This window comes from Mustela putorius, unplaced genomic scaffold, assembly GCF_011764305.1.
Source record: "Mustela putorius furo isolate JIRA1106 unplaced genomic scaffold, ASM1176430v1.1 tig00003972_pilon_pilon_pilon, whole genome shotgun sequence".
NCBI lineage: Eukaryota > Metazoa > Chordata > Mammalia > Carnivora > Mustelidae > Mustela > Mustela putorius.
The window spans coordinates 6,875,998-6,896,004 of record NW_025422115.1 but is presented as its reverse complement, the minus strand read 5'-3'; the positions used below and the strand labels follow the sequence as shown (position 1 = coordinate 6,896,004).

General features: G+C 45.0%; 1 protein-coding gene across 3 annotated transcripts in view; it reads left to right on the top strand.

Annotated features, from left to right (window-relative positions):
- The window catches only part of PCSK6 (proprotein convertase subtilisin/kexin type 6), a 180,088-nt gene that overhangs the window by 124,035 nt on the left and 36,046 nt on the right, over positions 1-20,007 (top strand). For 2 of the 3 annotated variants that reach the window (XM_045070491.1, XM_045070492.1), the window contains exon 13: positions 546-682. In XM_045070491.1, the coding sequence (XP_044926426.1) occupies positions 546-682 (137 nt within the window). Of the gene's footprint in view, positions 1-545; positions 683-1,983; positions 2,042-20,007 lie in introns of those variants that run through there. The other variant, XM_045070493.1, reaches the window with a different exon arrangement.

Genomic DNA, 20,007 nt, shown 5'->3' with positions numbered 1-20,007 from the left:
TGGGGTGGGGAGGTTGGAGGGTCTTCTTTGGTAACCTCTGAAACACTTCTTGATGCTGGAGAGAACAAGGACAGGGGTCAGAATGCCCTTGAGGAGTCCCAGCTCAGCTGGTTATGGCTGTTGGACCTGCCACTCATCACGACCCGTGGGATCCCTCTGTCTATAATGGGGATGGATGGCAGGAGGGAGACCATCGCTGGCTGGTCCCTGTTGGGCCCCCGTGAGTCCTGCCAGCCTGCCTGCCTCTCAGAATATTTGGGGGACCCAGCAGGATGATGGGGGTGAAGCTGTTGGCCAGGGTGGGGTCATCAGTCAAAGGTTTGAAAGCATCCCCAGCTTTTACCCTGCCTTCTTCCCAGCTGAGAGCCAGGCGTCTTTTCCTTCCATTCTCAAAGCTGCTCCCCTTGAGATGCTGTTCAATGAGATCGTACCCATCACCTAAGGACTAATTCCAAGCCAGAAGAAAGCCCCCCTCGGGCCCGGCCCCCTACGCACCACTCCTTTCCTGACCCTCTTGTGTTCTCACCCCGCATCTCTGATTGCAGATTGCTGGATCATTCCAACGAAGGGTTCACCAACTGGGAGTTCATGACCGTGCACTGCTGGGGAGAGAAGGCCGAGGGGGAATGGACCTTGGAAATCCAAGACATGCCGTCCCAGGTCCGCAACCCGGAGAAGCAAGGTCAGTGGCTCTCGGGAATTCCACACACCACTTTGTATCTCAGCCCTTTTGTTAACTCCAGACTTTTATTTAACTGCAGAACCTCTGGTAATTTCTTTTATGGAGGTATAATTCACCATGGAAATGGTTTTTAAAGCATGTAACTAAATGGTCTTCAGAACATGCACACAGTTGGGCAATAGTCACCACTTACCTAAATCCAGAACTTCGTCATCACTCCAAAGGGGCGCCCTATATCCATGAATCAGATACTCCCCATTCTCCCAGCCCCCAGGAACCCCAAATCAACTTTCTGTCTCTATGGATTTGCCTCTTCCGGACATTCCCATAAACGGAATCACACAGTATGTCACCTATCGCCACTGGATCTTCCCGTTAACATAATGGTTCAAGACTCATCTGTATGTATCCATACTCCATTCCCTTCCCCAGCGAAATGCGATTTAAGTATATGCATATGATTTTATATATAACACTTGGTTATCATTTGATGAGTTGATGGACAGTTGAGTTGTTTCTACTAAATGGCGGTTGTGAATCACACTGCCTTGAACATCCTCAGGTAAGTTTTTATGTGGGTGTATATGTTCAGCTCTCTTGATTGTGTACTTAGGAAGGGAATGGCTGGGTTGTATATCAGTGCTATGTCGGACTGGTTGAAGGACCGTCAAACTGTTCTCCACGGTGGCTGTAGCATTTGCCTTCCTACCAGCACGATATGCAGATCTTAGTTTCTCTCCATCATCATCAACATTTGTTTTATTATTTTCGTTTTCTTCTCATTATAACCATCCTAGTGAGTGTGAAGTATATCTCATTGTGGTTTTGACTTGTACTAATTTCCCTAATAACTAATAATGCTAAGCATCTTTTTGTAGACTTATTGGACATTTTTACATCTTCTTTGGAGAAATGTCTATTCAGGTCTTTTGCCTGTTTTAAAAACCAGATTGTTTATCTTTTATTTGTGGGTTGTAAGAGTTCTTTCAATATTGTGGATACTAGATCCTGACCAGATACCAGATTTGCAAATTTTCCCTCCCATTCTATGGGTCATTCTTTCACTTTCTTGGTTGCGCCCTTTGGTGCATCCCCAAGTTTTCAATTTTGATGAGATTCAGTTTATTTTTTTGTGTGTATAGCTTGTGCTTTTAGTCTCATATTTAAGAAACTATCGCCTGATCTAAGGTCAAGATTGAAGTCTGTATTCTTCAAAGAGTTTTATAGTTTTAACTCTTACATTTAGGACTTTGATCCATTTTGAATTAATTTTCTAACAATTTCTTTTTTTTTTTTTAAAGATTCTTACTTATGAGAGAGAGAGAGAGAGAACATGAGAAGGGAGAAGGTCAGAGGGAGAAGCAGACTCCCTGCTGAGCAGAGAGCCCAATGCAGGACTAGATCCTGGGACTCCAGGATCATGATCTGAACCGAAGCAGTCGCTCAACCAACTGAGCCACCCCGGCGTGCCCCTTGAATTAATTTTCCATGTAGTGCAAGCTGAAGGTGCGGATTCATTCTTTTGTGTATGACTATCCAGTTGTCTTAGCACCATTTAAAAAGCTGTTCCATCCTCCACTGGATGACTTTGGTATACTTATTGAAAATTGATTGGCCATAGATGTATGGAGTTTATTTTTGGAATCTTGGGTCTCTTCCACTGGTCTGTTCACCTGTGCCTAGGGCAATACCACTCTGCTTTGATTATCATAGTTTTGGTAGCAAGTTTCAAAATGGGGAACTATGAGTTCTCCAGCTTTGCTCGTCTGTTTTGGGATTGTTTTGGCCATTCTGGGTCCCTTGCAATTCCATACAAATCACAGGGTCCTCTTGTCAATTTCAGGGGGGGGACGGAGAATTAGTTGGAATTGTGATAGAGATTTCACTGACTCTAGTTCAATTTGGGGAATATTGCCATGTGAACGATATTGAGTTTTCCAATCCATGGATACAAATGTCTTTTCCTTTATTTTGATCTCTTTCATTTCTTTCAACATTGTTTTGTGGTTTTCAGTCCACACGTCTAGTACTTCCTGGGTGACACTTGTTCCTAAGTATTTTGTTATTTCTGATGCTGTTGTAAACAGAAGGGTTTTCTTAATTTTGCTTTCAGATTTCCCCCTGACTCTGGGAAGGCAGCCTTTCATCACTCTCTTTTTGGTTCATAACCATACCTTGAAGTGATCTTTATTGAATTCCTACTTTGGGCCAGGCACTGACGGAGGTGATGGGGCTACACCAGGAGAGGAAATTAGTATAATCATTACGTCTTCTTCTATGGTCACCGATAGCAATCCCTGACGTCTTCATATCTCTCTCTGTCGGATTCAGACTCATAGAGAAGGGTGGAGATATGTTCCTCGCAGGCACTTATCTGTGGAGACCTTTCCCAGAGCTTCGCTTTCATTTTTCTTTTGTCCCCAGGGGCCTGCTTCTTGATCACCCTCAAAACTTTCCCTGCCCTGCTCCTTTTCTGAATTTTTCATGAAGCACCGTTTTGGGGTTTTGTTTTGTTTTGTTTTGTTTTGTTTTGTTTTTAACCAGGGAGAAGAAAAGAGCATTGACTTGCCTTATGTAGAAAATTGACTTTAGGGGCACCTGACCTGGGTGGCTCAGTGGATTAAGCCGCTGCCTTCGGCTCAGGACCTGATCTCAGGTTCCTGGGATAGAGCCCCGCATCGGGTTTTCTGCTCAGCAGGGAGCCTGCTTCTTTGTCTCTCTCTCTCTCTCTCTCTGCCTGCCTCTCTGCCTACTGGTGATCTTTCTGTCAAATAAATAATAAATAAAATCTTTAAAACAAAACAAAACAAAATAAAAATAAAATCAACTTTAAATGATCAAGTCATCTATAAGGTTTCCCTGCCCCTGCTCCTCAAAATCATTCTTTTGCCTTTAGGATAATAAATGACCATCTTAATAAGACATTATGGTAACAAAGTCTAAAAAGACAAAAAAGCAAAATTTTAAATCACTTGAAACATATTTTAAAGTAGAAGCTCCCGTATTCCTTTTAAAAGCCCCAAAGTGCCCTGGCCTGAAAAGTTAAGGACCCATGTCTCCTACCACCTGCGTCCTCAAGCATTCCCTGCTGTGGGCACCAGGCGGACGTCCAGCGTCCATCAGCGCTGCCTCATGCCCGGGAGGTCAGCACGGCAGAAGCTGGCAGCCGCACTGACACGGACCCGGGCATCTGTGGGGCTGTATATTCGTCAGCACAGTCTGTCTGTCTGAGGCCCGTGTCTGTGGTGGCAAAGAGCAGGCACACAGCTGTGATTCTGGTAGGTATTTCTTTACACTTCTAAGAACTTTGCAAGTCAGGGTCACGCTCTGGGCCTTCGTGTCCTCGGCTGGGAAACAGAGCAGAGCGAGGTGCTCTCTGAAATCTAAGAGAGGATGTGCCTGTCTCTCTGCAGCTGTGACCCGTGTGGCTCGTCTACATCCTGGAGGGGGTCTTGCTGGCCCGAGATTACCCTTGTCCTCCTCCTCCTGCAGGGGTTGGGTAGGTGGCGAGATCACAGGCACCCAGGAGATCCCAGACGTCCCTGCGCCAGCCCTGCCCGTGGGTGGCTGGATCAGCATGTGGGCACTGACGGGGTGTGTTGAGTGGTACCCCAGGTCTTGCCAGACCAGATGGCACCAGGCTTTGTAGGCCATCACAAGGATTGAGGTGAAGCCACTGGGGGATTTTAAGCAGAGGAGAGAGATGATCTGAACTTTTGTTCCTAGGATCTCTCTGATAGCTGGGTCAGACTACCCTCAAGTGTGGTCGGAGGGGGCAGAGGCAAGGAGACAGGGAGACCAGAAGAGAGGTCATCGTCACAATCGGAGAAAAAGTGACTCAGACCAGGGTGGGAGCAGTAGAGATATTCGAAACAGTCAGATTCTAAAAGTTGTGTTGAGAGGATATGCTGACAGATCCCATGTGGGCTCTGAGAGAAAAGAGGGGCCATCGAGGACTCCAGAAGTTTTGTTCTGTGCAGTGCAAGAACGGACTTCACAGTTTCCCAGATGTGCGACATTGAGGGGTTGGGGACGCTGGAGAGATCAGGAGCTCAGTTTGGGGGGGGGAGGGGGGCGGGGGGGGTTACCTGTGACAAATCTTCTAGCTCTGGCCTTCCATGGCTTATTTGAATTTGGGGGACAGGGACACACTGTCACACAGTCTGCACATTCCTGCAGCTGTTCCTGCAAGCGGTTCATTTGCACAAGATTTACCCCTTAGGGAGGTGCCACTCCTGAGCTGGCCTTTCCAGAAACAAGTGCTGGCAAGCAGCCTCACCATTGCTGCTTACTCCAAGCCCTTCTTTCTGTGCAGGAGCAGGATGGGTGCCTCCCTCTGGGCTACCTGTTCAGCACACCCAGGCATTAGTGCTCCTCCCTCTGCAAGAGGGGCTTGGTCTTGGTTCCAGCAGCATCTCTCTAGGGTGGAGGGAGGGAGAGGGGAAAAAAAAAAAAAAGAGGAAGAATGAGCTTTCAACCAGTCTGCCTTTCAAAGCAGGGATATGTCCAGCGATGGATGACATGTTCAGGTCAAGACTGACCTGGTGTCTTTTGGGGTCCTCAGCCAAGAAGGCAACATCATTTGGGCAAGGTTTCCTACTGACTCCAGCATTCTGGGGTCCAGCAGAAAAGCAGGCCTGAGAACTGCCTTTCAGTGTCATCGGGGCCCAGGGCATGAGCCATCCTGAAGCACATGTCTTTCCCTCCCTGGTTGTTGAGTCAGGGTGGCTGCCAACCTCAGCGCCAAGAATAATGCAGCAAATACAAAGACAGGCTGGCCAGAGAGAGCAGTGCTGTTCTCTTTTCTTTACACTGTTGCTGCGATGCTGTTTCGGGGGCAAAGGGTGCTTCCCTTGTGGTTCATTTCAATATCCTTCAAATCTCTGCAACTCATTTAATTGCTTAAACCAGTGAACCAACTAGTGCAGGCTCTGGAATAGTACTGTCAAACCTCAGTTAAGACAAGGGCTTATTAAGTAACTGAGTCTCCCGAGTATGCTAGCTCAAGCAGTCCTCACCCCCTGTCCGATTGAACCCGATTTATGGTGTTCGTTTTAAAGCTATTCTTCAAAAACCAGGTAGCAGATTAGTCATTCCCGTTCCTCTTCAGTTCCGGGGCCAAGGGAAGGGTGTGTCTGCTCCCAGGATCACTCTCCTCCAGGGGACAGGCAAGGAGTGGAAAGGAGTGCGCACGTCCTGATTCACAGCTGCATTGAGTTTACAAGTGGATTTTCATCCATTAGTGCTTTCAGCACACCTTTATTGAACTTTGCTGAGTGCTGGATGTGGGCACCCTGGGACCTTGCCCCTCAGTGGGAAGCAGGCGTGGGCCCGGGGCTAGGAGGGTGAGCTCCCCAAGGAGCTCCGTGTCTAGGACGGGCTAGCGAGCGCTTCGCAGACCACCCCAGTTGGCCACCCAGGGCCTGTGAGGCCTGGGCCAGGGATCCGGGGACAGTGGGACCAGAGCAAAGATCCCATCTTGTGGAACATCTTCTGGAGGAGTACGGCTGCATTTCAGAAGGTGCCCATCTAGAGTGCTCAACATTTTAATTCTGGGCGTTTCTGAACACAGGAAGTTTCAATCCTCTGGGAAATGTGTCAGTTTCAGTCCCCGGGGGAAACCGTGTGCCTCAGTCCCCTGCTGCTGGTCTGGATCTGTCGGATCCTCCTGCCTCTGTTCCTTCCAGATCTCTCATGTATTCATCCACTCAGGCTGCTGTACCCAAGTGCTGGTGACTAGGTAGTGCTCAATAGGATAAATTCATTTCTCGCCGTTCTGGAGGCTGGTGAGTCTAAGATCCGGGTGCCAGTGGGGGCGGGTTCCCAGGAGGGCAGTCTTCCCCATCGCTGGTGGTCACCTTAGCCTTGTCTCCTTGCATGGCTGAAGCTCAGCCAACTAACTTTCTAGGGTCACTTTAGTAAGACACTGACCCCATTTATGAGGGCTTCACCCTCCTTCCTGAGGCCCCACCACCTAATGCCATCCCACTGGAGGCAGGTTTCAACATGTGAAGTGGGGTGGAAGAGGGAAGCGGGAGCTGCGTTAAGCATCTGCCTTCAGCTCGGGTCATGATTCCAGGGTCTGGGATCAAGTCCCACATCAGACTCTGCTCAGTGGGGAAATCTGCTTCTCCTTCTCACTCTCTGCTCTCCATTTCTCTCTCCCTCCTCTCAAATAAATAAAATCTTAACAAAATAAGTAGATAAAATCTAAATATATATATATATATATATATATATATATATACATGAATTTGGGGGAATACAAGCCTTCAGTCCGTAATGATACCTGGTCTTGCTGCTGCGCCTTCTCTCCTATAAGATGAGGATGGACAGGCTTGGCTAAGGATTTGTGTAGAAGGAAACAACCCAGGCCAGGTATCTTAGGATCGCCCCCCGCCACCCTGCCCTCCTTACCTCAGAGCCCACACTGGTGGTCACACGTGGGGCACAAGGCAAAGCACACTCAGGCAGGCCTCCTGCCCAGGTGGGAATCCTGCATAGCCCCCTGGGGCACAGGGAAGCCCCCAGGACCTCCTTGTGACCTGGGGCTTGTGACCCCGATGCACGTGACGCTGTGGGTCCTGCCCTGCTCAGTGACTTTGGCTTTGAGCGGCACCAAGGGTGTCTTTGCATGGTCCTTCTCTCGTTCATTCAGCATCCACTTACTTATACTGCATGCGGACCACAGGCCAGTTCCACTGGCCAGGTGCAGGTGGAAGCATGCTTCTTCGTTCTTCTTCTCTGCACCCCACTTATCCCTGAGGGCTCAGCTCCGTGCCCAGCGCGGAGAGCTTCTCCAGGGATGTCCTGGACGCACGCTTCCTTCACAACCACCTGAAGAGCTCTAGCACCTACGTCCCACCCTCTTCACCGATGAAGGGAGCTGTGAGGCATCGACTTGAAATGGAAAATATCATCAGACATGCTTTCCAATCCTCTTTCTGTAATCGACACCATGTATCTTAGCCCATGGCTCTGATGAGCTTCAGTTTCACGAAGTTGGTATTCACAGAGTCATAAATAGACTGTCTCAGACAATTGATGGCACGTTTAAAACTTCTATGTGATTTCTCTTGAATGCAGAGAAATTCACTTTTTTTTCTGTGACTGAAATTTCTCTGCCCCTCCCCCGCCACCAGTCTTGCCTTTGATTCCAAAAGAGCGGCAACCCACATGGGCCAGGTTTTTCTTGGTTCCACCAACATTTCTGGATTCCCACTGATCTAGGGGAGCCGTGAAATGTATCAAAGAGGGGAAAGGGATGATAATGCTTCTGTATTGCCCATCAGGTACTAGTGTCATTTGATCTCATGGCTAAAAGTCAGTATAAAATCAGAGCAACTTGTAGCCGTAGATGATGATAAGGAATTAAGGTTAATGAAAAAGAAAATTCTTATCACTAGTGATACATATGATAGTATTTACCAGTGAAGTATTAGGACGATCTAGGATTTGCTTTAATTTATTTTTTTAAGATTTTATTTATTTATTTGACAGAGAAAGATCACAAGTAGATGGAGGCGGGAGGGGGGGAGCAGGCTCCCTGCTGAGCAGAGAGCCCGATGCGGGACTTGATCCCAGGACCCTGAGACCATGACCTGAGCCGAAGGCAGCGGCTTTAACCCACTGAGCCACCCAGGCGCCCTGCTTTAATTTTTTTTTAAAAGATTTTATTTATTTATTTGAGAGTGAGAGTGAGAAAGAAAGAGAAAAGGAGCAGAGGGCAGAGGGAGAGGGAGAAGCAGACTCCCCACTGAGCAGAAAGCCCCATGCGGGACTCCATCCCTGGACACCGAAGGCAGACGCTTAACCGACTGAGTCAACCAGGCATCCCTAGGATTTGCTTTAAAATACTTCAGGGAAGTGACGCCTGGCTAGCTCAGTCAGTAAGAGCATGTGACTCTTGATCTCGGGGTCAGGCCCCACACTGGGGGTGGAGGGGAAGTTAGAGCTTACCTAAACAAAAAATTTTTAAATAAAAAATAAATACTTCCGGGGATGTGGGGTGGGAGGAGTGAGGAGGAAATAGACGGAGAAAAGCAGGCAGAACACTGGTGATTGTTGGCACTGGGTGATGGGAACATGGGAACTCACTGTATTGTTTTCTCCATTTGGTCTTTATTTGAAAATTTCCATCATGAAACTGGGGGAAAAAATACACCTTGGGGGAACATTTCTTCCCCAGAGATCAAGCATGAAAGACTATCCTAGAGATTCAGCTTGCGCAGTTAAATAAGATAACAAGGATAAAGTTGCCTAGGAGCAAATACACCTTAATTCCCCCATATGTGTATGAGGAACAGAGGTTCAGCACGCCATGGGAGAGTTAGCTTCTTTGGACTAGATTTGGATTTCATTTACCCTGAAATCCATCTAGGAATAAGGCAGGGCATCAAACTGTGTGTGTGTGTACAGGGATTGGTGCGGGTATCGTGTGTATATGTATGTGTACATGCAGATGGATACGTATGTGTGCATGAATGTATGTATTGTATGTGGGGTGTGGGTGGGTACTTCTATATGTATGAGTGTGTGTGTATTTGCTTGTTTTATTTTTTTGTTGGTTGTTTTTTTTTTATTTATTAGACAGAGATCACAAGTAGGCAGAGAGGCAGGCAGAGAGAGAGGGGGAAGCAGGCTCCCCACTGAGCAGAGAGCCCGGTGCTGGGCTCCATCCCAGGACCCTGGGATCATGACTTGAGCCGAAGACAGAGGCTTAACCCCCTGAGCCACCCAGGCACCCCTGTATTTGCATGTTTTTAAAGAACCCGTATACTGCAGAGGTTCGACTCTGGAGCCAGCCTGTTCCTCAAGTCCATATTCTGCCACTTGCCAGCCATGGCCCCAGATAGGTCATTGCCATTCTCTGAATCCCAGTCCCTGTTCCGCATAAGGCTATTGGAAGGGTTAAATTTAGAAGTCTGGGTCAAGTGCTGGCTATTTTATTCTTAACATGACTCCTCGTGGCAATCTTATTGTGAGCATTTTGATCCTCATTTTGTGGGAGAGGAAGCTAGTGCCAAGCTACACCAGTGACCTTGACCGAGCTCAGGCAGCCACAAGTTCAGAGCCTGGACTCGGTGACCGCGGGCAGCCTTTAGTTGATGTTTCTCTTTTTAGTCCTGTGGCCAGTGGTTTTCCTCTATCTGGGCGTTAGGATATTTTCGGTTGTTTTCTTTTTATTTTAAGTGTCCTAATTATAAGATAAAGATCAGATCAAATATTGGAGTCTAACAGGTGCCTTGTACCAGGAGCATCTGCTGTGTGCTATGGTCATGACTTCTAGAAAGTGTTTCTCCCGAGAGGCTGCTTCACCTGGACTGAGAGTTGAGAGAGCATGGTTGTGGGCACAGCCCTTTATTTATTTATTTATTTGACCCACCAGAGCACTTGAAACACAATAGGCACTTAGAATAGATGGTTATTGATTTTTAAAGGGTTTTCCTCTGACTGTGTTTCAGACTTCAATATCATTGAGATAGTCATTTTTCACAAGTCTACCATTTATTATTTTTAAAGATTTTATTTAGTTACTTGAGATAGAACAAGAGCAAGAGAATGAGAGAGAGAGAGAGAGAGAGCAGAGATGGAGAGGGAGAAGCTAACTGCCCGCTGAGCTGAGAGCCCAACACAGGGCTCAATCCCAGGACCCTGAGATCATGACCTGAGCCGAAGGCAGCTGCTTCACCTATGGAGCCACCCAAGTGCCCCACAAGTCTACCATGTAAAGATAATCTCGATCAATATCACCATGAAATTAAGGGAGTGGGAGGAACTTAACTGAATGACTATAAAACTCATCTGGAAGAACGAGCACAGAGAATAAGAAGAGAACTTCCCCCAAATTAGATGCAGGTATTCAAACATAGAGTTGACCCTGGAACATCACAGGGGTTTGGGGTGCCAAGCTACGGTGCAGTCCGAAATCCACATGTAGCTTCTGACTTGCAGGGCACCCATGTGGCTCAGTCGGTTAAGCATCTGACTCTTGTTTTCAGCTCAGGTCATGGTCTCAGGGTCCTGGGATTGAGCCCTGAGCCCCATGTCAGACAGGGAGTCTGCTTCTCCCACTCTGCCTGCCTCTCTGCCTACTGGTGATCTCTGTCTGTGTCAAATAAATAAATAAAATCTTTAAAAAAATAAAATAAAATAATAAAAACAGTATGACCCTAGTGCTGGTATAGACGGAAGAGTCAGGGGGAACAGAAAAGAGAGTCCACAAGTAGACCCATTGAGAAACACTAAGTATAACATTTCAAATTGGTGGCAAAAAGAATGAGGGGCTGAATAAAAGCTCTCACAATCGGCTAACCATTTGGAGAGGAGAGCATGATTTCAGTATATTTATACACATAAAATTAGAAACTTCTGCTTGGCAAAAAAAAAAAAAAAAAAAAAAACAACCAACCAACCCTAAAATTAAAATTAGAAAAATATTTATAAAATATTTTGGTTGAACTCGAGTCATCCACAGATGGTCTCTTTCACTTCACTCAAGCCTGACAGTTGCTAACTTTTTCTGTAAAGGGCCAAATAGTAAATAATTTTAGGTTTTCTGGTCTCTGTGACAAGTGCTCAGCTTTCCCATTATAATACGAAAACCAGGAGGCACTTGGGTGGCTCAGTCATTGTCTGCCTTTGGCTCAGGTCATGATCCGAGGGTCTTGGGATCAAGTTCCGCATTGGGCTTCCTGCTCAATGGGAAGCCTGCTTCTCCCTCTCCCACTCCCCCTGCTTGTGTTCCCTCTCTTGCTGTGTCTCTCTCTGTCAAATAAATAAACAAAATCTTTTTAAAAATAATAGTAATATGAAAACCACCATAGGAAATATGTGAATGAACGCATTTGCTATGTTTCAACATCATTGTACGAAATCAGCTGGTGGGTCCATAGCCATAGTTTCCTGCTGTGTGCTCTAGCCTATTTAGAAATTGCCTTGTAATTAAGAGGTTTATTTGGGTGTTGTTCGGTGCCCTTTACCGACATTGCCCTATGTGCGTGGTAACAATGAGCACTCCGGGGGGCAAGTATGTATCTATGTAAGTGTGTGGGTATGTATATATGCATGTGTGTGTGCAGTGGTGTAAATTTTGCTGATACAGAGTATGCATAGCCTGCAGTTCCCAAATAATAACACTCTTCACATTGTAAATTACACCTAGCCCATTGAAGCTGAGAGAATGCATTCATTGATTTTTGCCAAGCTCTTGTATCTATAGCCAGTCTGTGGTGGCAGTTGATGAACAGCTGTCTTTTGGCATAAGCATAAGTTGGAACATGTTTGTCAGTGACGTAGAAGACCTCACTGCTGAACTGGGTGATAGTTTTCAAACACTGGAAGAATATTGCCTCAATTTTTTAAAGCCGTTGCCAAGGTAATGGCTGGCTACAGATAAAATGCACTTTTAAGTTTAATCTGCATTATGCATATTTCCTCCTTCATCACTTTCTTAAATCTAGAAGATCAACAGTAGATCAAGCCCTGTTTGTAGCATTTATTGATTTCGACGTGTAAACGCTCCCACCAGGGCTGATTTCAAGCCACCAGTGCTACATCAGAGATACACAATAGCCAAGTGTAGATAGTATTTCTACTGTATGGATGGAGTAAATGAAGGTAACCCACAAAGCATGGATAATGACAGAATCCAGTAAAATGATTAAGAAGTGATGATTTTTGGAGTATCTGTTACCTTTGTTTTCTATATAATTTGTGAAGTATAAGTTTATATCATTTAATTTTTAATAAAGGCTGTATTTATCCATCAGTTCATGAAGTTCCTGAAAATGTTAACAGTCAATACACCAAGCAAACTGGTTCTAGCACACCACAGCTTATTGGAAATCATGTAGAAAATGGACTATCTTTTGGGATGGGTATTCTTTAAGGGAGATGTATTCCATGTGTGACCAAGGCTCAGGCCTTATAATGTTCTCTGTCCCCCAATCCCAATCTCCTCGTTTTCCCAACAGAGCCAACCCATCTCTGAGTAGAGCCTTGGTCCCTCCCTCAGGACTAGACATCACAATCAGGGGCTCTCATTTCATTGGTTTATTTCTTCTCAAGACCCACTCAGAAGGGTAAAGGTCTAATTGCCATTGGTTTAACTGCTTATTTAACAGATCAAACTATTTCTCTGCCTAAATGTTGCAGTCAGTAAACAGTTATCGTTTGAATTCTCAATATGCTAAAAAGTCTCTTTTCCAAGACAGGGAGTTAAAAAATAATATTTGGTATTAAAACAAAAAATTGCAATGCAGAGGCAGATACCTTCTTTATCTCTAGCATCTCAACTCCCATAGTTAGATGATAGCAAACAAAGCTTTATACTATCATAGCTTTTATATATGAAGAGTGCTTACAAAATCACTAAGAAATGTGCAGAGCACCCCAGTAGAAAAATGAGGAAAGAGCCTAAAGAGACAGTTCATAAAGAAAAAATATAAATGACCAGTGAACAAAAGATTTGCAGTCTTTGTAATATTCGAAGAAAACATAAATTAGAACATGGGAGGGTAGATATCGCGGTAGCAAGCCAACAAGCAGAAGTTCCAGAGACTGCAAAACAAATGTCCATGGTATTCTGCACTCGGGATCACAGTGTGATTTGCTGAAAAGAACATGAATGTTGAAGCAATACGGCCTTGGACCTGATACTGGATCCACCAGCTACTGGTAGGGGGGAATCTTGTGAGTAATAATAATTCTCTCATAGCATGTTGTGATGGCAGTGAACATTTCTAGCCCAACCTGGCATACAGAGGGTTGTCATGGAAACTCAGCTTCCCCTCCCCACCCCCATCGGCTTGGGCAACCCCATAGGCATGGGTTCTAACCACAGACTTTAGGAAGTGGTCCATTTGCCCCCCTGGGGAAGTTCCAGCCCAGAGGTCACTGGCAGAGACCAGTCTCAGTGCCTTTGAGGAAAATGAAACTGGCTCTGCTTTTCTGGAGAACCCAGGAATCTGGAAACAGCAAAATCCTGGGCTGCTGTGCTGAGGGTAAGTGGGATCACCATCCAGTCATAGGCCTGAATAGAAAACTCTTTTCAAGCCTTGAACTCAGCAGGTACATTCCTATTCTTTCTTCTTCTTAAGCAATGTTTTTTCTTTTTTAAGCAATGTTTTTTTTCCCCCCAACAAAAGAAACCAAAGCTTGCTAACCAACAGCTTGCTTTTGAAGCTGCTGTGAAGAGATCTTACCCCACAAACTGACTGGCTTTTCAGTGGCCTTTGTGTGTGTTCCCTGGGGCCAGAGCCATTTAAGAAATTCTCACACATCTTGGCTTTCTTTGGAGCCCAGCCCAGTTACACCCAACTTTACCTGCTGGCTTCTGTGAATCCCATCTTTGCTTCTCTCCTTAGCACAAATGTGAAAGTTGAAGCCAGGGTGAGATCAAAGAAGTTCAGTGCTTTTGCCAAAACCTGCAGAGTATGCTATAGGGGCACAGACAAGTTGTGAAGGTCAAGCCCAAACCCACAGTCCAGTTGACTTGCCCGTGACCTGGTGGGTGACAGGAGGAAGACCAGGCTGTAATGTAAACTGAGGTCAGGGCACAGGATTCAGGTGTTGGGACCTGTGTGGGGTCAGCCCAGAGGAGGGTGTCTGGCAGCTGTAGTCCGCGTTCCAACAAGGACACTTGCTGGCTTGGTCACACAACTTCTCTCCACCTCCATTACTGCACATGTGTGATGGGAATTACAGTACTTAGGAATACTATAGAATTAGTACTTCTTGAGCTTGGATGATATTCAAATGTAGGAGTATTTTATATGAGAAAAATACTTCCAGAGGATTTTTTAAAAAGATTTTGATCAGGGATGCCTGGGTGGCTCCGTCTGCCTTCGACTCAGGTCATGATTTCAGAGTCCTGGGATCGAGTCCTGCATCCTGCTCCTTGCTCAGCAGGGAGCCTGCTTCTCCCTCTGCCTGCTGCTCCCCCTACTGTGCACGTGCTCTCTCTTTCTCTGACAAATAAATAAAATCTTTATTTTTTTAAAAAAAGGTTTTGATCAGTGTCCGGCCATAGTGCCTAAAATATTAAAAGCACCAACACATATTTCTCGGTGGCAAGCCATCTTGGAACCTATCTGTGTGTCTCATGTACCCAGTTCTGCGAGTCTCCCTTTTACTGTTATCTTGTATCTTACAAAGGTTCTATGCTCCCTTGAATGGGAGGACAGCGTAGGGGAAATGTTCTTTTCAAATATTGTTCATGCTTGTTCATGCCTTCTACCTCCAAGCACGTGTAATGATTGCATTTTGCTCTGTAAACGTCACACTTGACCTGTTAGGTACTTCTCCAGAATGGCTCAGCCCCTCTGCCCTTGGGCCTCACCTCTTGCCCAGTAGAGAGGTCTGGCCCCCAGCTTATCTCCTCAGCGCCCCCAGGTGATGGCTGGCCCAGAGCACAGTTGTTCCCACAGGTGGAAGCTGCAGTGGCCCTAGGAAGTCAGGTCCTTCCCAGTAGGACTTGGGGATGCTGTGGCTTTTCCTTCCACTTCCAGAGGAGGCTTGGCGTCTGGGCTCCCCAGCATCCAGCTGCCTAGAGTGGGGCAGGGGACACACCAGAAGCGCACAAGAGGTTTGCCCAGTGAGAGCCAGGAGATAAGTTCCTGCCCTTCCCCAACAGTCCCCCAAAGCTCTTTGGAAGATGTCCCCTCACCAAGCGCCCTGCTGTTTGGTTGAGAAGCTGGGCCAGCTTAGTGTCTGTTCCCCAGCCCTAACCCACCTTCCCCCTTCTCCTCACTCCTGTTGCTCCAGGTCACACCTCCCAATAAAGTCTCAGCCCTTGGCCTGTAGGCGTGGCCCCAGACGCCCATTTTCTAGGGAGCCTGGGCACACGCTCAGGTTGCCGACCGAACATGAGTTTTAATAATCTGTAGGAAATATTGGAGAGAAAGAGACGATCAAAAGCATCATGTTTCGAACTGGTGCAGTGCAACTCCACTGTCAGCAGACACAGTTTGCCTGTGGGGATTCAATGCTAAGGCTTTTTGTCTCTTCCCCGGCCCACAGTCGAGGAGGATTTGAGTGACTGAATGTGCGTGCATCCATGAACCTTGTTTAAATCAAGAGCTCATATAATTTTAATCAACTCTGTTTTCGGCTGTGCACACTCAGTAAAACATTTAATAATCGGTTAAAAGTGGAAGAAATTAGTCTCTCTTGTGTGACTGTTCTTTTCCTTTTTTTTTTTTTTTTAAATCATAAAAAGCTCCCTGGTTTTCTGATTTCCTTTTAGTTAGTTAGCTGTTGCATGCATTTCTTTTTTTCCTAAGAGCAAAGCTTTTCTCATTTTATTGTTATTTTACAGACTTCTCTTTAACTGACATCTGTTTTGAGCTCATCTCCGTTTGCAGGATGAGTTGAAATTTGACAATCTGTGATCAGCGGCTCAGTCTATCTTGTACTGGCGGCTAGAAAGGAAGTCAGATTGAAATCATGAGCCTCCTGTGTCAGCTTTCAGGTTTGTTACTGAACTCTCTCGTTTCTGGAAAGTGCCATTCAAGAGTACCACTCCTGCTTCTCTTGAAATAGAAGCCAAGAGCTCAGTAGGGTTTCCAAATGGTCAGCGCACGCACGGCTATCCAAAAGTCTCACTTCTAACCTTCCCTCCTTTTAAAAAATATTTTATTTATTTACTTGACAGAGAGATCTCACAAGTAGGCAGAGAGGCAGACAGAGAGAGGGGGGAAGCAGGCTCCCTGCTGAGCAGAGAGCCCGATGGGATGGATGCGATGCGGGGCTCAATCCCAGGACCCTGAGATCATGCCTTGAGCTGAAGGCAGAGGCTTAACTCACTGAGCCACCCAGGCGCCCCAGACTTCTAACCCCATTTGCTTTGATATTCAAGTATTCAAGAATACTTGAATTCATATTCAAGAATACTTTAATATTCAAGTATTTAATATTCAAGTATTAATTCAAGGATTCAAGTATTTCAGTAGGTCTTTTCACCTCCCTTCTACTTGTCCAAGGGACAACAAAGAGTAATACAATTCCCCGGGTCTCTTAGTTCAAGAAAAAAAGAAGGGTGGATTCCCACTTAGCTGGTGAGGGTCCGACCCCACACTGCGGTGCATGGTTGTGAATCCTCGCATGCTCGACTTGGTTCTGTGTCCCCCGATGGTGAATATAACAAAAAGAGAAGGCTTTTCATTACTATCTTACTGTTGCAGATAAAATTCTAAATGCAGTTGAAAATGAAAAGTAGGGGCGCCTGGGTGGCTCAGTGGGTTAAGCCGCTGCCTTCGGCTCAGGTCATGATCTCAGGGTCCTGGGATCGAGTTCTGCATCGGGCTCTCTGCTCAGCAGGGAGCCTGCTTCCCTCTCTCTGTCTCTCTGCCTGCCTCTCCATCTACTTGTGATTTCTCTATGTCAAATGAATAAATAAAATCTTAAAAAAAAAAAAAAAAAAGAAAAGAAAATGAAAAGTAAATGATGTGGAGAAGGGAAAGAGCTCTCCTGAAACCCCTTTCTGAGGTTCCTTCAGAAGGTGTTAGCTGTTAGGTACAAAGATGGACCTCGAGGTTCATGCTAACTGCGCTGGTCAGTGTTCTGGCAAACAGATCCACCATCAAATGTTTAAGTGCCTTTAATTTTTGAACATTTGACTTTTTTTTCAGAAACATATCATGTTCAAAAATATATCTGTAATTCTATTTGGTCTTTTTTTTTTCCTGACATTTTACAGAGTTCTAACCATACTGCCTTCATAACTTTGTATTTCTTTTTATTACTTGCGTATCAAGCACTTTTTAATGTTATTACATATCCTTTATAAGCAGCGTTTTATATAAGCAGCATTTTATATATTTTTTTTAATAAAACTTCACTGGAATGCCATAATGTATTTAAACCGTGCATCTATTGTTGGACATGTAGTCTGCTTTCCTTTCCTTTTTTTTTTTTTTTTTTGCTATTATAAATAGCTTAGTGCAGAAAGCTTTCTCCTAAATTTAAAATTATTTCCTGGGGATCATTCACCAGAAGTAAATCACTGGGACAGATAAAAGAGGAAAGCATATATCTACTTTTTGATGCATATCACTGATTTGCTTTTCAAAATAATTGAACCAATTTACAATCTCACCAGGCACACTCACTGGCCAGCTCCAGAGAAAACCAAGGATATCTTTCCTTAATTTGCATTGTGTTAATTACTAATGAGGATGAGTACCTTTTCCAAACGTTTGTGGAAAAATGTGTTTTTCTTTGGAAAATTGCCATTTCTGTTTTTGTCCCAAGAGGTCTCAGTCCTGTCATTAGTAGGTTGAGAATTACTCCCGGTAAAAATGCAGTGTGATAACACAGGGTGTGTCATAGTTCCTATAAATATTTTTTCTGGTATGCTAGTTGACCTTTAATTTTTTTATAGATAATCTGAAAGTTTTCCTCCAGAGTTTGGATCATTTTTTTTCATTCCTAGTTTTTTAGGATTTGATTTTCTCTATAATGTTTTTTTTTCTTTAGTGTAAGGTAAATATATTTTCTAAACCACTAACAGATTATCCCAAATCAAAGACAGAATTGGAATATTAAAAGATGTTCTAGAATCCTGCCTCAGACCATAGGAAGACCAGGGGTCTTGCCTGTCCATAGAAGAGAATTTTTAAATGCTGATTGAAATGTAGATAGTCAGATCAATGGAGTGATGATGGTGGCTTGTGTCTTGGGGTATTTGCTGGATCTGGGGAGCCCACGCAGAGAGTTTTATAGCACCTGCATAAAGCTGGGACCTCAGAGGCACAGAAAGTTGGGGGGGGGGAGGAAAAGAAAAAGAAACTAGCGACAGAACACGCAAAACAAGTCCAACTCCGTAGTTACACTCAAGGTAGATAGTACATTGGCTTCAGTTGAGAAGACAAAAATTGTCATAGTAGACTTTTTAAAAACGTATTTGCTGAGTATCAGCAAATGTATGTTTCTCCCGCCCACTGCCCACCGGCCCCATTCTCCATTCTTCTCCCCTCCATCCCGTTATAGGAGGCCGGCCTCATCACAGACTCTTTGCCTGTGGCTTACTGTTTAGTTCAGCCAAGGGGAAACGCCACAAGAGAAAGGAGATATTTATTTATGGGGTTTTGTTTTGTTTTGTTTCCCTCCAGCTGCCCCCAGGAACCAGCATCCGTCAGGGTCACAGCCCTGCCCTCCATTCGCCAGGAGAACATAGTGCACAGAAGGGCTTAACACACCTTCTGTTGCTAGCCCTAATGAACCCCACTCCTCAAAGTTGTTGCTTTGTGGTGCTCTGCTCACACCTCTGTAAACAGCCTCTTTATCAAAGTGCCCTTGGATTATCCCAGTTTAATTATGCTGTCTGCGTCCTGCTGGGACTGACCCCTAGAACTCTAAGGAATGCTATCTGAAACAGAAAACACACACACACACAAAACCCAGGAACGTTAAAAACTAAAGCAGATGGGGAGAGACATACCAAACAAATACGAACCCAAAGAAAGCTGGTAAAATGTCAGGACAGCAGGCTCATCCTTAGAACGGAAGAGTATTACTACACCTTGACAGAAGATTTGGTTCAATTCTGACATGGCCTCATAATATACAAAGCAGAAAATTGTTGAAACTACAAAGAGAAGGGTGCCTGGGTGGCTCAGAAGGGTAAGCCTCTGCCTTTGGCTCAGGTCATGATCTTAGAGTCCTGGGATAGAGCCAGGAGCCTGCTTCCTCCTCTCTGTCTGCCTCTCTGCCTACTTGTGATCTCTGTCTGTCAAATAAATAAATAAAATATATTTTTTTTAAATCTACAAAGAGAAAAAAACCAAACCCACAAACAAGGTAAGAGATTTAATATACCCCAAATATATTTGATGTTGCAACTGACAAGTCAAGTCTAAAGGGCCTGTTAGAGCAGTGTACCCACCATCCAAAGAGTGCAATTTCTTTTTGAGCGTTAAATGAAATATTTTTGAAAATCGGCCACACAGTGGGCTCTTTGGCAAGCTTCAGCCTATGGGAGTATATAAACGTCATCCTCGAAGGTTACACTTAAGTTAAAAATCAAAATAAAAAGATAGCTAGGAAAAGCCCATACACTGGGAAATTGAAAACCATTTCTAAATAACTCATGTGTCCAAGGGAAAAGACCATAATTTAAATGAGAAAATATGTAAAACTACATGATGATAAAAATAGCACATGTGCAAACAAGTGGGATGCCAGTGTGGAGTAATGGAGATGGAGAAATTTAATGTGGTTTTGGGAATATAGGTGAGGTTTGGTGGGTTGAGGTCCGGAGCCAACGACCAAGCAAGAATTCTTGAGATATCTTTGATGCAAAATAGTGGTTTTATGAAGGCACA